Source organism: Apostichopus japonicus, chromosome 22, assembly GCF_037975245.1.
Source record: "Apostichopus japonicus isolate 1M-3 chromosome 22, ASM3797524v1, whole genome shotgun sequence".
Classification (NCBI taxonomy): domain Eukaryota; kingdom Metazoa; phylum Echinodermata; class Holothuroidea; order Aspidochirotida; family Stichopodidae; genus Apostichopus; species Apostichopus japonicus.
In genome coordinates, this window is record NC_092582.1 from 8372501 (window position 1) to 8390094 (window position 17594).

At 38.5% G+C, this 17594-nt stretch overlaps 1 protein-coding gene across 5 annotated transcripts; it reads right to left on the reverse strand.

Moving 5' to 3' along the window:
* Window positions 1–5859: 5859 nt before the first annotated feature.
* On the reverse strand, window positions 5860–16158 carry LOC139963342 (alpha-(1,3)-fucosyltransferase 7-like). 5 transcript variants are annotated; one of them, XM_071963992.1, is made up of 5 exons: window positions 15595–16158; window positions 10914–10992; window positions 9438–10152; window positions 6908–7167; window positions 5860–5978 (listed from the first exon to the last, which is right to left on the reverse strand). In XM_071963992.1, exons 3-5 carry the CDS (start codon window positions 9983–9985, stop codon window positions 5890–5892), a joined length of 897 nt encoding a protein of 298 aa, XP_071820093.1. In that variant the 5' UTR covers window positions 9986–10152; window positions 10914–10992; window positions 15595–16158; the 3' UTR covers window positions 5860–5889. The 5 variants fall into 5 exon arrangements, with proteins under 5 accessions (XP_071820093.1, XP_071820088.1, XP_071820092.1 ...); XM_071963987.1 differs by lacking the exon at window positions 5860–5978 and having other exon boundaries at window positions 6092–7167; XM_071963991.1 differs by lacking the exons at window positions 5860–5978; window positions 10914–10992 and having other exon boundaries at window positions 6092–7167; window positions 15906–16158.
* Window positions 16159–17594: the final 1436 nt, after the last annotated feature.

Consider the following 17594-nt stretch of genomic DNA (forward strand, 5'->3'; position numbering starts at 1 on the left):
AATGTCAGGAATATAGTCCATATAATTTTCTGATATTACATATGAAGATTTATATTTCTGATTGCTCAAGAAGAAATGTACAACTAGACACGGAAACATTCTTTTATAAGTTTAAGTTTGCTGTAAAAGTTCAACAGAACTGTAAGAAACGCTATTTATATGATGACTTAAAAAACAGCTTCATTCTAGTTTAATTATTGTGTAACAACAAAATAACATTTGACATTATATGTTTCTGTATATATATTATCGAAGAAATAAACAGGAGGAAAAAAAAATAATAATAATAATAATTATAATAACAATAAAAGCATTACCCATGCACGCTTTCACTGCATCGCTTTAAGCTTAGTTGGACTCCGACGGTATGCCATGACGTAGAGAGTTGCAATATTACGTCAGGATTATATTCGATGTTGACCTCAAAGCACATTTAGGTTCACAATGAAACGTCCCCTGGTAACCTTTATATTTACTACTGAGGTGTGATATCAACATGATGGTATATCTGTTCAAGTCAATCATCGTTCGTTTCGCTGCAGTATACCAGCCTATATTATTATGATGTATTATGTTCGTTGTATATGCCGGTTTCTTAGAAAAGCATTGTTACGACAATAACGGTTGAAATGTATATGAATTACCCATATATATGTCAGTCAATGTAGAAAATGATACTCGGTTAGCTAGTCTATACTAAAGAGTTCCTTTATAGAGGAACTCTTGTCTATAAGGTACTATACCGCCGCAATTCACCATCCGGTCTTGGTGAAGATTGCCGTGATTTAAAAAGTATATGTGCATATACGCTAGTTATGTATCCTGAACACAATTGTGGCCACACGTATGAATAGCTCCCAACTTTTCCTGATGCAATGCTTGTCATCATGCATGTGATCTGCAAAATGGGGAAGGTACCGGAGGGGAACCCTCACCTTTAAGATATAAGGAAGTTTGAGACCATCACCACCTACACACAATATGGTGACATGCACATGTTATAAATTGCGGTTATAATGTATGATTTTACGGAAACTTCGTAAAGTAACATACAAGCGCGTTAATGTGCGTCAGCTTTTTTAAGTTGCCTCACTGGCACAACTCAGCCTGATGCAAGATTTGAACTAGTACTTAGTGTGCGGGTTGGCTGGTTCGTATGGAACGCCAAAAGGACCACAGGTGGCGTTGCTACCCTAAACAGGTGGTGCTACCCTAAACAGGAGGTGCTACTACCCTAAACAGGAGGTGCTACTACTCTAAACAGGAGGTGCTATTACCCTAAACAGGAGGTGCTACAACCCTAAACAGGTGGTGCTACTACCCTAAACAGGAGGTGCTCACTACCCTAAACAGGCGATGCTACTACCTTAAACACAGATGTTGCTATCCTAAACTTCAGGGGTCGATCTATTTTGTAACTACGACCCGTTTCCAAAGCAAACCGCAGTGAAGGATGATGTCATTACAAATCTGCTGGTTATTCTTTTGCGGATACGTACACCTGCAGTGGCGTAGGAAGGAACTTTTGAGTGGGGGGGGGGGGGGGCTGAAGACTGATGGCCGGCCTGGGGGAGGGGTCTAAGGGGAGAGGGTGTTTTTTGCATTTCCAGGTGGCCTCAGATGCAATTTGGTGCAATATAGCATACTTCAACCCACCCACTCCATTTTGTATATAATTTTGCATTTTCACCTGGCCTTAGATGCAGTTTGGTGCTCCAAATGAGATTTTTTTCTCATTTGGAAATGAAAAAGGGGTTTTCTGACTTGCGAAGCGGGGGGCGGAATCATACTTCCGCCCCTCCACATTTTTCACTGGGGGGCTGGCGCCCCCAGCCCCCGGTTCCTACGCCCTTGTACACCTGCCATTCGGCCGCATTATAGAGATACAATGTTTCACACAAAGGTTAATTTTCAGCTGCTTAACATATTTGAAAACAGTTTAATGGATATAATTTTCTGGACGGAAGTCAAAATGATATCATGAGAAACAAAAGACTAGGATCTTTCAACACGTCTGCCAGTACAATGTTAAGTAAAACTAGAAGCGATACTATTACTAGTCATGTCAAATTGTACCTGCCCAAGTTAGAAATTATTAACGTACTTGTATGCTATGTGAAAATCCTTTTACTAATTGCGTGCTGCATTCAAAATCATTACTGGTGAAAGTTATATCGACCGGGAAGCTGGTGCGTGTGTGTAAGTCATAACATCTTTCGCCTAATCTCATCCTACCTGCTACAATATTGTTTGGTCTCGAGTTAACAATAAGATGCACTAGCATTGCTTCTATATCTTTTCGGGTTTGAGATATTCATCTTTAACATATGCTTATATATCTGGAATTGATAGCGACGTCTTGTAGACCTTTGTGTAACTGTTAATACACATTTTTTTATTAATAAATTCTAATAACTCAACCAAACCATATTTGGATGACCTTCAACACTATTGGTCCTTGACAAAATTTGTAATGTATTGTAATATGTTATTTATTATATATATATATATATATATTGTATTGTATTGTAATATGTTATTTATTATATATATATATATATATATATATATATATATATATATATATATATATATGGGATATCGATTATATTTCGATTCGTTTCCTCGTCTCTATATAGTAATCCATTGGAGCAAGCTTTCAAATACGTACAAAACACTATACTTACAGTGAGAAATGACAGTTGCCAGAGCAATAGTATAATAATACATAATTCTGACTGCACGCTTTCAGAGAGAGTGAAAAGCAAAATGTTCGCATCTATATTGAATCTATGTTTAATGATTTAGGGTAGAGATTTCTTTCTTATCACCAGGTTCAAGAGCGGACCCAGCAGGAGGCATGGCCCTGGTATCAGCGAGGGGGGTGGGGGGGGGTCCTCCCTCGGTCCTCCCTCATATTTCATCCCTTATAGACAATACGCCTATTTTATATGCAAGGTTTATGGCGTATCTAAAGAGTCTAATTTCATGGCAGGACCATGCATATATATGCAGTTTAGGCGCTTGATACTTGGCAGTGTTTTTTTTTTTATTCCTCATACCGATTGCTCTCACATTAAGGTGAAAGCCAAAACTGGTCAATCGGACAAAATGAGTTTAGATGTTAATGCAATATGAAACATTTCCTTTTGGTTTATAACATAATAAATTGAGGTGTATATGAATTTAAAGAAAAAGAAGAATGTTGCATTTTTTTTATATTAAAGTTCATAAATTATGAACACCATAAAAGTGCCAAAAATGTTTCTAATATCATAAAAACATGTCCAAATTCCGTCCCTCGTGTTTTGAGACACGAAAGTTGAGTTTTCAGGTCGAAAAACTCTCTGATATGTGTAAAACTATCCAGATATATATATATATAAAAAAATCATAACCATAATACATACAACATGCATTATGAGAAGAAAAAATTTAACCGGGTGGCCAACATTGTGAATTTTTTGCGAGGTGGGACGTAATGTCGATGTGAAGAACAGAATTTCAAACAGCAGTTTCATAAGTAATGTTACCATGCAATTGCCAGGTGACCACTCGAGACTTTACTGAAACGTCATCAAATGGTTCCATCAAAACTCAAAAGGTAGTCACGTGAGAATTCAGTTATGCAACAAAAGTGGTCCCAGCAGGCGCGTAGCCAGGAATTTGCCAAGGGAGGGCGAACCTGTAGGCAAACTATCAGAGCCGTAGATTCTGCATTGAAAACTATCTACGCGTATAGCGCCACAATGAGTTGGCGCTACGCGTACAAGAAAATTTTGGCTGAAAATGCCTCGCAGATCGCTGGAAATGGCACTTCGGAGGCCTGGTAAGTTGCATCTAAGCTTAAAATTACTAGCGATATCATAAAAACATACAAAAAAATATGATCAGGGGGGTGGCGATCGCCCCCTTCGCCCCCCCCCCCTTGGCTACGCGCCTGGGGCCCAGATATTACCGCTATCTGAAAATTGTTCCACGCATGTCTCTTAAAATGTGGTCATTGTGATTCTTCCCAGCTTTGGACATTAATAACTACAATAAGTTTCTTGTAGGATTATTCTTTGCCAAACCTTCACAATACATTGTCAAACCATCAACAACGTATCTCAGATTTAAAGCTACTGCAAATGCATCTCAAAATCTAATATAGTCAGTATTATTCGGTCATAGAGTGCTATATAACCCTCAACGAGGGATAATAAAAATGAATTCACAAATGATGTTACTAGCAGACTTTCAAAACTCCCACATTTTTTTTTATAGAAAATGGCCCCTCCTTCTGAAGGTCAAAACACGGGCCCTGTGGATAGAAACTTAAAAAAAAAGAAGATCCAGACCTGTTTCATGGCGCGTGCAGCATTTGTGTGCAGCATAATACGTGTGTAGCATTTAATTAAGCTGATGCAACTATAGTTATCCATAATGTCTTAAATATTGCAAAATCGTTCTCTGCAAAGTTCCCAACTGATCCACTCATATTTAGATAAAATTCAATCAGAATAACGAAAACATAAGATCACCCAAAAATTAACTCCATTGATGATATGGTTTCTGATAATCGGTTCCAAACTCCCTTTTGCCTTACATATAGAAATCTTGTCTGTGTTTATTTTTTCCCCTCTGACTTTGAGAGATCTATTTGCCCTTGATATCAGGTACGAATATGAATATTTATATGCTTCAGATGACTAACTATATTCAGAACCAGACGTTAGATTTCTAACGCCCTTCAATTAGCATGTTATTGGCCCATAAAATAGCTACTTTTACCGAAATATCAAGGCGTTTCGGGAATTTTATTTATGTGTTTATGTACCACGCATCATGAGGGTCACATTAACTCCACATCAAATTATATTATGCATGGATACATTACTATAGCCTGAAGATAAGGAAGATTAACAACCTATTCCAGAGGAATGATTAACATCAAAACGTTGTGTCATGTCAAATACAACATGTTTTTTTTATATTTCATATTTCTCCCTGTCAATTGGAAACCATATAGCCACGCAGCTAAAACATATATTACATCGAGTGTAAATTTCTCACCAAATATTAATTAGAGCATTGATTCCACATTAACATATTTCATTTCTATGTTTATAATGTTGAATTTGACGTTATAGAAGCTGTGATATAGACTGAAATGCATCATACGAGAAATAACTTGATTGTAAGCTGTGTCTAAGGTCCGATTTTTTTTTCCAAATATGGGAGTGGCAGAGAACTTAGATGTGTCCATTGTTATGACATGATTTGATTCCACTCCAATATTAACTGGGCTGCAGCAGGTTTGAAATTCCTATTGGTCAGGTGGGACCTTTAAAGGAGAAGATTTAGGGTTGGGAGGGCGTTGTGGTCAAGTGGTTAAGTCTCGTGATCTAAGGATTACAGGTTCGAGCCCTGGCCAGGTCATTGCGTTGTGTCCTTGGGCAAGGCACTTTATCCCCATTGCCTCTCTTCACCCAGGTGTATAAATGGGGAATTGCGAGGTTACTTGTAAATATATATAGTTGCGTGCGCAGGTTTGTGCCTGCACCCTATGGGAAGTGCCCCGGGGGACACGTGGTTGTGGTGCACTGTGGTGCCCCAGGAGAGATTGTTTGAATTGTGCACACTTTGATGTGTAGGTATGACAAGTTACCAAGGACCAGGGTTAAGTTATAAAGTCGTGTGAGACGACCTTAGCCATGAACAAGACTGTACACCTGCGCCAGGAGTGTCAAGTTGACAGATATGGCGCGTTATATAATGGCCGAAATATAATTAATTAAATTAAAAAAAATGAATTAAACCAAATTAATTAATAAATTAAACAATAATGATGAATATTGAAATCTCAATACAGCTTACTGCGGACAAGTAGTGTGAACGGCTCTTGGGCTAAACCCTATCCTTTGTAACATCCTGTATCCACCCCTTCCATAATACTGCGAAATTACAACATCTGAATATAAAGTTGAGTTTAAACTCTGAAAATATAGAAAATGCAGAAAGATTTATATAACGTTGTGACATACACTAAAACTTGACAGAAATGAGGAAAGTGTCGGGATAGGCAAATAAGCACACGAAAGCACATGAATATTATTGCATTTTATAATATCAATTTTGGTAGAACTTAAGAATGAGTTATCTGCAGAGATCCAATAGAAATTATTCTTTTTTTCGGATTGTCTCTGTATTTTTATTTCGAAAAAGAAACTTTGTAGAGTATGTTTTCTTAATATCTTAACACACAATCTGAGTTGCAAAATACTAGCTATAAAATTATGCTTTACAAAAGATTTGTAAATGTTTAATTGCTTTATTTAAGTATATATTTATTTTTTGGCTGCTATTTTAAGGCGACCAAATGGTTTTACGATGATGACATGAAGCCCGCCACCAGTTGTTAATGTCCATAATTTCAGGCTGGGTTTGACCTGTTTTGAAACCCGTTCATCTATCTCCTCCAACTTTTTCACAATTCCACAGAAGAAGTCTTGCGCAGTATGTGCTTGGCATTGGTTATAACTTTCTACCGATCCTTTTTTCTTCCATTCAAAATATTCATTATAAGCTGTATCATTCTTATCCAGATATTTGATATAATCCGCCAGATCCGACATATTTTTATAATCACTGATATGAATAAACGAATATGGCGGCGCTACCTTCTCGTAATCTCTACGTGTTGTGCCATAAACTATCGGCACCATATCTTTACGCAGTCCTATATCCCAAAATTTCTCCGTGATGTAATCCTCACATTCACTGTTCTCTAACGACAAGTAAAATTTATGACTGCTCAAGATTCGGTCACATGCTTCACTATTCCGTGGACATTTCAATTTTCCACATGCGCCGTACGTATCGACTTGAACATACTTCTGAAGATCAAGTACAAATTTGGTCCTACCCCAAGATGTCACCCCACAGTTTGACGCCATCCAGGCCACCAACCTCGTCTTTCCAGACGCCCAATATCGATTGTCACTTTGAGGGATTTCCGGAGAATTCCCAAAGTACCTTCCGTACGGAATGGTGACTTCTGAATCGGTATGGAATGTCATTGACCAGTTGTAAGCCATTTGGGAAGGGTTCTCTGATTTCATTTTGTTGGAGTGTAGAGGGCTCTCTTTGGACATGTAAATCCACATCTGACCATCTGGTCGATTTCTGTAAACGGAGAGAAAAGGAATTCATCAATTCAGTCAGGAAGGAAGCACGGAACTTTTATCCGTCTGGTGCAATGAGTTCATCGGGATATTACTTATGAACATTGAATCAATTTTTTTTTCTCAAAAGGAACAGACATAATATTCAATATTTGAAAATTAAGCTGGTAAGGTCGAAAGCAAATGTTCCCATTTTTTTTATTAGTTCATGGGCAAGGGGCGATGCAGTATTAAATTTTAGTTACAGTATAGAATGTCAGCTGCAAGCCAAGTAATTTTTAGCTTTAAAATGTCAAGTATAGCAAAACGTATAGATTACCTTGACCTTGTGCGTAGATTACCTGAAATTTCATATCTGTTTTGGTAGTATTTTTCATATCAAATAACAATAAAAAATAACTTTAAGTCCGTATAAATTTGATAGCATCCAAATCAAAACATCTAACCACACGACAGTTTTAACACCATATTATATTCCCCTTTTTTCATACGTTGTTGACTATGTTAGAAATATTGTACGTTAAGGCGGAATATTGACACTTTGACAAAATTGACCACTTCAAGCAAAATGGAAGACAAAAAATTCTTAGTGAGGCTATTTTTTCAACATATCAATAATCAAATGTTACAGTTATCACAATGAATTTGCTCTATTGACTTACACAGTAAAGTCCCCACTTGACAAGACCGCTAGAACATAGATAGAAGTTTCCAACTGACATGTCCTACCCCACTTGCCCATTTATAGGGCCCCATTTGAAATGGGCCGACGTTTTGTCAGGGCCTAATGGGTTTAGCTCCTGTTACTCTTTTTGTTCTTTTCAATTCCGTCCTTTTTGTCTATTTTGTCTTTGTAATATTTTTGTACTTTGAACAATCTGAGTGCGAATAAAATCAAATTAAATCAAATAGGAGCTATAGAAGAGGCCAAATATTAGCTTCGTGATCCCCAACCAATCTGCCAGCTCTCGCTGCGGAATCTTCTCTTTTTGTCACACAAGAATGTCTAAAATGCCTTAAATCAGCTTCAGTCCTCCAGAGTTTTAAACTATCGGTAGATCAAGTGACGCTCTTCAACATCCAAAACATACAAACGTATGATGATGACACTAAAATGCCCTCCCTATAAGTTCTTTCAGAAGGTTAAGTTAGGACTATTTCCCGACATTAGTTAACTCCTCAGGCGGAAGTACACTATACTCCAATTGTGGTATATGGTATACCTATACACACACTGCATTGCCATATAGTAATATAAGTCCGCTACAATCACGTGATTTTTGGTGCAGATTTACTACTTGAGGTATATCTAAAAGAATTTCTGATATGCCAAAGTCTCGTCCGGTCGGATCTCAAACCGATTAGAATCTTTCGAACATTTTCTCTCAAAATACGTTTTCAAGGAAATCAATAGTCACTGTAAAAAAGAGGGAGGGCCGGGGGGGGGGGGGAACATAATCATAGTTCATTTTGCAAATTAAAGAAGTAAGTCTACTTAAACGAATAAGTATTTTTTAACCCCCTCCCCCAATTAAGAGCCTATCAGGGTGGAGTTGTACTCCAGGGTGGAGTAATTTTCTATTATCTAAAGACATCTGAAACTAAGCTAGATTTAATTTAATTTATTTGTTTTTCCAAAACAACATAAAACGATATCTTGAAGTTGGAAGTAAAATACAATAATGATTAGAACCATGATATCGCCTAAAAAGCAAAAGGATAATTTCTTCAGGGAAACGCTCTATAGGCACAGTACCTCAATTTCAATACGATTAGCTACGTTTGTTTTCGAATATAATCCCCAATATATTGAAAGTAAACATTATCCTTTTCACCCTGCGCAAGATTCTCTGGGAGTGGAATATCGAAAAGTATTTTTTAATTAATAATACGTCACAAACTGCAAATTTAAGGTAAAACCCAGTCCTAAAATGGTTTGTATGTTAGGTAGAAGAAGAAATTACATAAGTAGACTGGGGGAACGGGAAGATAGGAAATAAAGTCAAATCGTTAAAACTCTGTAGTAATATCTCTGTATGGACTAACGCCATTATTTCCTTTTGAAATAAACAAGGGTTTGCTAAAATGGAACAATTGACGCATTATACGGTCATCTCTTTCAAATATTTTGATGAAATTATTGATAGCAGAAAAAGGAAAAGTTTTAATTTCAAGAAGAACATCTTGGTCATAGAAATAGCGAATGGGGATGAAACATACTGATCAGGAGAGCTTGCTAGTATTACGACGAGAAATAATTCCTTTTTTTACCTTGCGATATCTTCCCAGCGCCATGTTCCTTTGTGATGTAAAATGACTGCGTGGCTCGTAGCTAACCTCTGATAGGAATTACTGTGTATGTACCGTGCCTTACAGTTAGTGTTAGCACAGTCATAGTCCTGCTCAGGGAAGGCAAAAGCGAATTTAGACCAGAGCTGTATTTGTTTCACGCAATTAGAACGTATTCCGTCTTCTCTAGTTGGTGACGATGAGTTGGGTACATTTCCACCGCCAAATCCACCAATTTCTAGCGGTGTGTGTTGAGATGTTTTGTCATTTGAGTCTGAAGTTGGCGAAGATAATCTCTCGGAGGCAGGATATGTTGTTTGTTTAGATTCGTTGAACATAGAAATGACCGGTATAAGCGATGGAGTCCTCATTTGATCAGCCACCACCAACCTGGCACCAATTTTTCGGTAGGATGGAGGCTGGTAGGTGTAAATTTGTACGGAATTTCTGCCATTTTCCCAATAAATTGCAGTCATCGCCAAAATGAAAGTCAATAATGATACAATGGTGGTATATAGCCTGCTCTCCATTGTTCCAACTGCAGAAGCAAAAGCCAGCACCCGACTATAAAATACTTCCCTAGTATTAGCTTATACTGTGTACGTATGAATCCGGACGTTGTCGTTATGAAGATTCGTTTGTACTAAGAGTTAAGATTCATTTTTGTTTGAGCGAATCCGGCACTATCATCCCAGTTCTGAAATCAAAAGAAAATATGTATCAAGGTGTATGCATCCTTGTTATAACAATGAACTTTTTTGCGGACATGTGATTGAAGGTTCGGTAATGCGGTGGGCAGCGTGGCGACGTTTTTACTACAGGAACCCCTCACCCCGCCCCACACCCCATCCGGGTTCTTAGTCCCACCATACCTCCTCATATATTAAATGAAAGTTGAAAATTAATGTTGCAATTAAAGTTGCAAGTTATACATTTAAGGCTAACTGTGATAATAAGGGTACCGCTCTTCTCAAAATCAACAGATAAACTCTTTCTCTCTCTCTCTCTCTCTCTTTCTCTGCGATCAAAATTGGGCAGGTGAGTTACTGATGTTCTTACTCCACTGAAAGGTCTGGTAAAGATATATGTTACATGGTACATATAGTTTCTAATTATTCAGTACAAAATAAAGACAGTCAACTTTAAAAAGTGTTATAGATTCTTTGACTGAAATATAATAGGAAGGTTAAAATGATAACTCCAGACAGGGGTGCAACTTCCTCTTTCGTAAAGGAGAGATGGGAGGGGGGGGGGGGGATGGGGTAATTATGTTAAGTCTTCCAATAGTCTGTAATAGTTATCTGAGCAATTTTGGTCAAATCGACGGTGCTTAAATTCAAAATTGTGCTAAACTTTTGGCACAGCCCGAAAGAATATTACGTTTTTGGCTGTAGACACACACACTTAAATGTTGATGTTTAGGAGAGCTTTAAAACAAAGCTATCATTCATTACTTACTATAATTCTTGTAATTATTCTCTGACACTAAAGAGGAGCAAATGACGAAACTGAGAATGACGAAACTAAGAATGTCAACCTGTGAAAGTAACAGATAACGTTTATAATAAAAAGGACATACCTGTATAAACAATGAACAAAAAACAACAACATTGAAACACGTATAGGCTATTCATTAAGAGCCATCCGTGTCCTTCTCCTCTATGCAGCAACACATCCCGAAATTCAACTTTCATTCGTCATCGTTAACCATGTCTTTAAAATTAGGTTTAAGTTTACATATTGGCTGAAGAAACCAGGAGTACATAACAATAATTTTGTTTTCAACTAGCTCCAATTACAGAGCGCTCTACATGACGGTCTATATATTAGAATCCATGAATGCATTCTCACAACAAAAACACACACTGCACTCATTATAAAAGTATGAACAGTACTGAGAAGCCAGTAAGTAAGCGTGACGTAATCATATCGATTTCTTCATCGACTTCTAAAGGCAACAAATACACTCTACCCTGTTCAAACAGTTCCATTGTTGACTGAGCCAGAAAGGCAGCTGGATAAATCATGCAAATCCATAATGTCTTATAGACCTTTGGTTAGACTTGAAATAAAAAGGCCACGGGAGATTTGAATAACTAGAGCCAGTCAACATAGTAGTAATCTATAGTCGAAAAATCCTTCTTTAAGAAAAGTCACACAGGCAAGAACCTGGGCACGAAAACCAAACTACCAAACGTCTGATCCGCTCTCAACCCCCAGTCCCCTTACATCGAGACTGTGACTGTCATGTGATCATCGTTGGGTGTGTATCACCATTCTCCTCGAAGGGAACATATACTTCACATGATAAAGTCGAAAATAGTACACATCCAGAGGTAACGAAAGTCGATGTCACTAACGTACTACGCACACTTATAGCCAATTTGCCCCATATTCAGTACAAGTTATTGTGTGTAATGTATACTCATTACAAATCTGTTGACATTTTTCGAATGCTCTTGCCCAGTGGCGTAGGAAGGTACTTTTGAGTGGGGGGGGGGGCTGAAGACTGATGGCCAGCCTGGGGGAGGGGTCTAAGGGGAGGGGGTGTCCCCCCATTTGGAATTTTTTGCATTTCCAGGTGGCCTCAGATGCAATTTGGTGCAATATAGCACACTTCAACACCCACTCCATTTTGTAAACTTAATTTTGTATTTTCACCTAGCCTTAGATGCAATTTGGTGCTCCAAATGAGATTTTTTTTCTCATTTGGAAATGAAAAAGGGGTTTTCTGACTTGCGAACCGGGGGCGCGGAATGATACTTCCGCCCCTCCACATTTTTCACTGGGGGGGGGGGGCTGGCGCCCCCCAGCCTCCCCGGTTCCTACGCCCTTGCTCTTGCCATTTCCAAGATATACGCATTTGAAGTTTTGATAACTTTGGGAAACTCATTAACTATGGGCAAACTGCGATGGTCAAAATAATAATAGATTAAAACCTTATAATTACAACCAGCAAATAATTATCATGTCTATAATGTGATGTTCCTCTCTTCAAAGAAGACAATAAAACATTTCAAACAAATCACATGAGGTTACAAACCTGTGTTCCGTGTCTTTGTAACGAAGGTTGTAAAAAACAAAAGAATAACATAACAGAAAATAATTAAGCAGTCACTCCCTTTTTCACCATCAATGTGCATAATTAGCTAATGTTTATTCATAAATAAAATAAAATAGAATTATACAGCCAATCCTCACGTGACAGTATATTTCTCAAGAGAACCGTTTTGTACGCAGTTAAATATGTCGAGCAATGTCATCATGCATGATACAGCCCAAATGAATGACGTATCTTGTGGACCTGGAAAAGCCTATGGTTAGGGTTAACCCCTAGAGTTGACCCTAACCCGAGAAATACTGCATCACATGTAGTATCATAAAATACCGCACTTCTTGAGGCAATGCAACTTGCCACATTTTAACTTGTCTTGAGAACTAAGAATAGACTTGTCATATGGTCACTCTTTGATGGATTTTTTCATGATTGCTAACTTGCCTGTTAGAGTGATTAGGATAACCTTATTCATAGGTGACCGTTGACCTTTAAGAACTGTATATGGATAAGAAAGAAAGTAGACGAAGAAAGAAATAAACTTCACAAAGAAACGCTTATTCCTAATCGCAACCAGAAATTATTCTATTACACAGGCTCTCTAGTGGATAAGCAATTTGCTAACAGTTTTATTTTACTTAGAAATTATATCTGTAAACAAATATATTGGGAGTCTCGTGGCTTCGTTGGTGCATATATAAATGTACTACAAATTTATTTTCTATGTCAGTTTGACTGTATAGAATTTTGAACCATTTTTTTTTGCAGCCGTACCGTACATATATCCAATCATTTAGCAATTTCTCTACCTGAGACTATATTTTGGACATTTCTATAGACTTCCAACAGAGATCGGCCTGGTGTGTAATAAATAAATGACGCAATGCGGAAATAACAGTAATGTGCATCCATCCACTCGAAAAGATAAACCGTACAAACAGACTTAGCCTACTATGATCGCGACTGTAGTGCTTGTTTTGGCATATTTTCAGTAACGATCATCGTTTTTTCTGCCTTTATGTGAATGGAGCACAAATCAAAGTTCATATGATGCGAACAGAAGAAGGCTAAAGAACTCGCACTCAGTGGTTGGTATAGCAACAACTGTTCATGTCACACAACAGTGCATCAGTCGCCCAGGAAAGAACCTGGGCACGAAAACCAAACAACTGAACGACTGATCCGCCCTCAACTTTACTTCCCTTGCATCGTGACTGTGTGATCATCGTCAGGTGTGTATCACCATTCCCCTCGAAAGGGAACAGATACTATACACATGATTTTAGCCAAAAAGGCCGAGAACGCGCATCAGTAATTACTACTTTATGTTCGAGACATATTTAACATGTGTTACAGGACATGAACAGAGTTTACTGTACGAGCTAAGAGTATCGGGTGCCATGAGAGAGAAACTATAAGAATATAGTTCAGCATACACCGTGCAGTGCCTCATTACTATTATTGTCTGTGGCACCTCAGTCTCTACTTATTACAAGTTCCCGCAAGGTCTGACAAAAGCAAATGTAAGTTACACCGAGTGAAAACGACCACTTGGCCATTAACAACGAGTAGTTTTGAATAAAAACCAAGAAGGGGCTGGGGTTGGGGGAGGGGGGTGGGGTGGTGAGCCATTTAACTCGAATCAAATCTATATCAAGGTTGTTCAGGTTAGTACGTCCTATATATACAAGGTAAATTTCTGAGTTGCATGAATGTGACATCACCCTCATGATTATAGTGCTGATAGTCGTAATCGATTAATCACCAGAAGTCGCGATTACACTTTGGAAGTTTGATTAATCGCACTCAAAACCTAAGTTGCGATTATTCGACCACAAGCTAACACTACACATAAGTTGCTATTGAAAAATAGCTTAAGCTATTAAATCAACACTAAAGCAGTTTGTCAGCAAGTATCGCAATAAGTATATAAAGGTTCTCACAATGCTACACTATAGCACTGAGTTTTTAGAGTTTTTAGAGTGTATTTTCACATCTCACCCGGGTAAATTGCATGATGTGAAATGAGCATAAACCATCAATATATCGTCATTCAACAAACGACATGGCGGCCATTACTGTTCTGTATAGTTGGTCATAATTCAGAGGTCTTTTGGAAAGCAACGACACCGGTGAAAGGGATGAAATTTCAAGAAGGAATTTCATTGTAATGTGGAGGTTTGCATAGAAGGTTATAAAGAGCAAACAATTGTCAATATACGGTACTGCATTGAGACAATTCATACATATTTCCCCAAGTTTCTTAGATCCGGTAATAACAAATGCTACAGGCAATTAGATTATCACATGTTTAATCAAATTAAATTTAAAACACCGAATGGAGGATATGCTTCAATAAAATACATGCCGCATGATTGGGCTTTTGTTAACTTGCACGTAGACCGCATACGACCCACGGGCCTTTGTTGTGACATCGTAAAGATAGGCCTAGGAGAGTGTTTTAAATGGACGAATTGAACACCTTTATTATATATGTTAGTTAGCGACCTAGGGCGAAAGGGGAAAGCCCTACACTACGACACCGGGAGGCGAAGCTCCCGGAATCTCGTTCGTTTTTAGTTTTAGTCTCGTAAAGAAGAAAGTCACTGGTTAGAACTGGGAGGGAAGGCACGTCAATTTCTTGAATTAGAATATACGCTATCGCCTTCTATAATATCTAGATCTTTCTTTATCTTTGTCTTTGCTTAGCAAATTAAGAAGGCATAATAATGACATCATTTACCCCTACTCCTCTGGTTCCTACGTTACTGCTTTAATCATGCATCAAGCTTAAGAAATGATCACCGCTTCAAAAATATTGACATCTGTTAGAATAATCGTCTTTGAAAGTATTGAGGGTAGTATCATGGTCATGCGCCGCTACCAAAACATTGTTTATGTACGCTCAGTATCTCATACACTTGTGTTTTGGAAAATCATGTCTTCTTGATCAATATACCAACATCAATATACCAGACCCATGATAACAATTTTTTTCACTTTACGTCTAAACATAACAAACAATTACTTAATATACGCGATTATTTTTTAACAATGTTACCAGCCGTTATTCTTCGAACTTACTGCTTATTGCTTGTTCTCCGCCACTGGATTCAGCATACAAGTTCTGGCTTTTCTTCTAATAAAGATACAAAAATGGCAGCTATAACCACTCCCTGAGCGAAAACATGCCATGCCATCACGGATAAAATATACTCAGATATACCAGCTACGGTACATATATGTTTATATATATGTAAAGGCGAAGAACAGAAACTTTTTTCCAGATGCACACTGCATGTGAACCCTCACTTTATAACCTGATAACCTATCTAGTACAGGCAAACAAAATGAGCGATATATGTTCAACATGTGGATCAGCATGCACAGCTCACCCTTGAATTTTATTCCAATTTTATTCCTAGTAATGAGACGAATGAGGAAGATATGTCAACTCGAGTGAGCAAATCTATAATACATCTTCCCGGATAACATTAACTCACAATACCAGTAACGTAAAGGCGGCGGACGACAGAACTGCAAGTAAGTTCGTTTAATTTGCCGATGTTTGTTCGCTGGATTGAACAGAACAGAGCTTTTATGTAAACGCAGCAATGTGTTTCCAATCATGGAAGGCATGTGATAAACACATTGATGTATGTACATGGAACAGCCAGATAAAGTTGGTTCTAGCTTGTAGACGGAGAGATTTTGTTTCAGGGTCACATGACCTATGCGACTCATGTCATTTTACTCCGCAAAGCCCTGTTTATACCAATTGTTTAGGTGGCAAACTCATTTTACACAGTCCGTATCGATCAGCACGAGTGTTCTCCCTTAGGGAGAGAGTCGAAAAGTATCAGGACAACATCTTTTTTGATATGTTATTTATACATAAAATCTGTTTTGCGTGCTTGGATATTGAAGGACATGAATGTAAGTACAGTAAAAGTTGCGCCTTTTGTCTGCGATAAGCCCTGATATGTCGAATTAAATGGACATAGGCCTACGTAAGTTTTTCGTAATTGGATGAAATCTACATATGTAGAAGAAATCGGCATAAATCCATTTAACTGATTGACATATGCCGGCTTCTCGTGCTCTCTTTCGACGGCTTTAGTCACATGTCGTTTTCTAGTGCACGTAACAATGTCTTCCAATGAGAGCACGAAAAACCGACATATGTCAATTTAATTCGACATATGTAGATTTCATCGACATATGTCGATTTCATACAATCAGAGCACGATAAACTAGTAGTATGTAGTAAGTAATGTCGGTATGCCCAGGAATACCACTGGGAATGCCACTGAGAATGCCACTGAGAATGCCACTGGGAATGCCACTGAGAATGCCACTGGGAATGCCACTGAGAATGCCACTGGGAATGCCACTGGGAATGCCACTGAGAGTGCCACTGAGAATGCCACTAGGAATGCCACTGGGAATGCCACTGGGAATGCCACTGAGAATGCCACTGGGAATGCCACTGAGAATGCCACTGAGAATGCCACTGGGAATGCCACTGAGAGTGCCACTGGGAATGCCACTGGGAATGCCACTGAGAATGCCACTGGGAATGCCACTGGGAATGCCACTGAGAATGCCACTGGGAATGCCACTGAGAATGCCACTGAGAATGCCACTGAGAATGCCACTGGGAATGCCACTGGGAATGCCACTGGGAATGCCATGTGGGAATGCCACTGAGAATGCCACTGGGAATGCCACTGGGAATGCCACTGAGAATGCAACTGAGAACGCCATTGGGAATGCCATTTGGGAATGATTAAAGAGTAACCCTAAGATTGGTAACTAGGAATGCCATTTGGGAATAATATTGGGCATGCCATTTGAGACTGTCATTTGGAATGCCATGTGGGAATGCCACTGGGAATGCCACTGAGAATGCCATTGGGAATGCCATTTGGGAATGATTCAAGAGTAACCCTAAGATTGGTAACTAGGAATGCCATTTGGGAATACTATTGGGAATGTCATCTGGCACTGTCATTTGTGAGAGATTACTTATAGCTCTGTAATTTGCAAAACAAGTACCAAGCCCGGATTTCTTTTTAAGAGAG

Excerpts from the sequence above, each read along its gene's own strand:
- LOC139963342 (XM_071963991.1), bottom strand. The coding sequence starts at position 9,985 with ATGGAGAGCAGGCTATATACCACCATTGTATCATTATTGACTTTCATT. Across the intron at positions 7,168-9,437 it reads CGCTGGGAAGATATCGCAAG|AAATCGACCAGATGGTCAGA; the intron begins GTAAAAAAAGGA and ends CTCCGTTTACAG.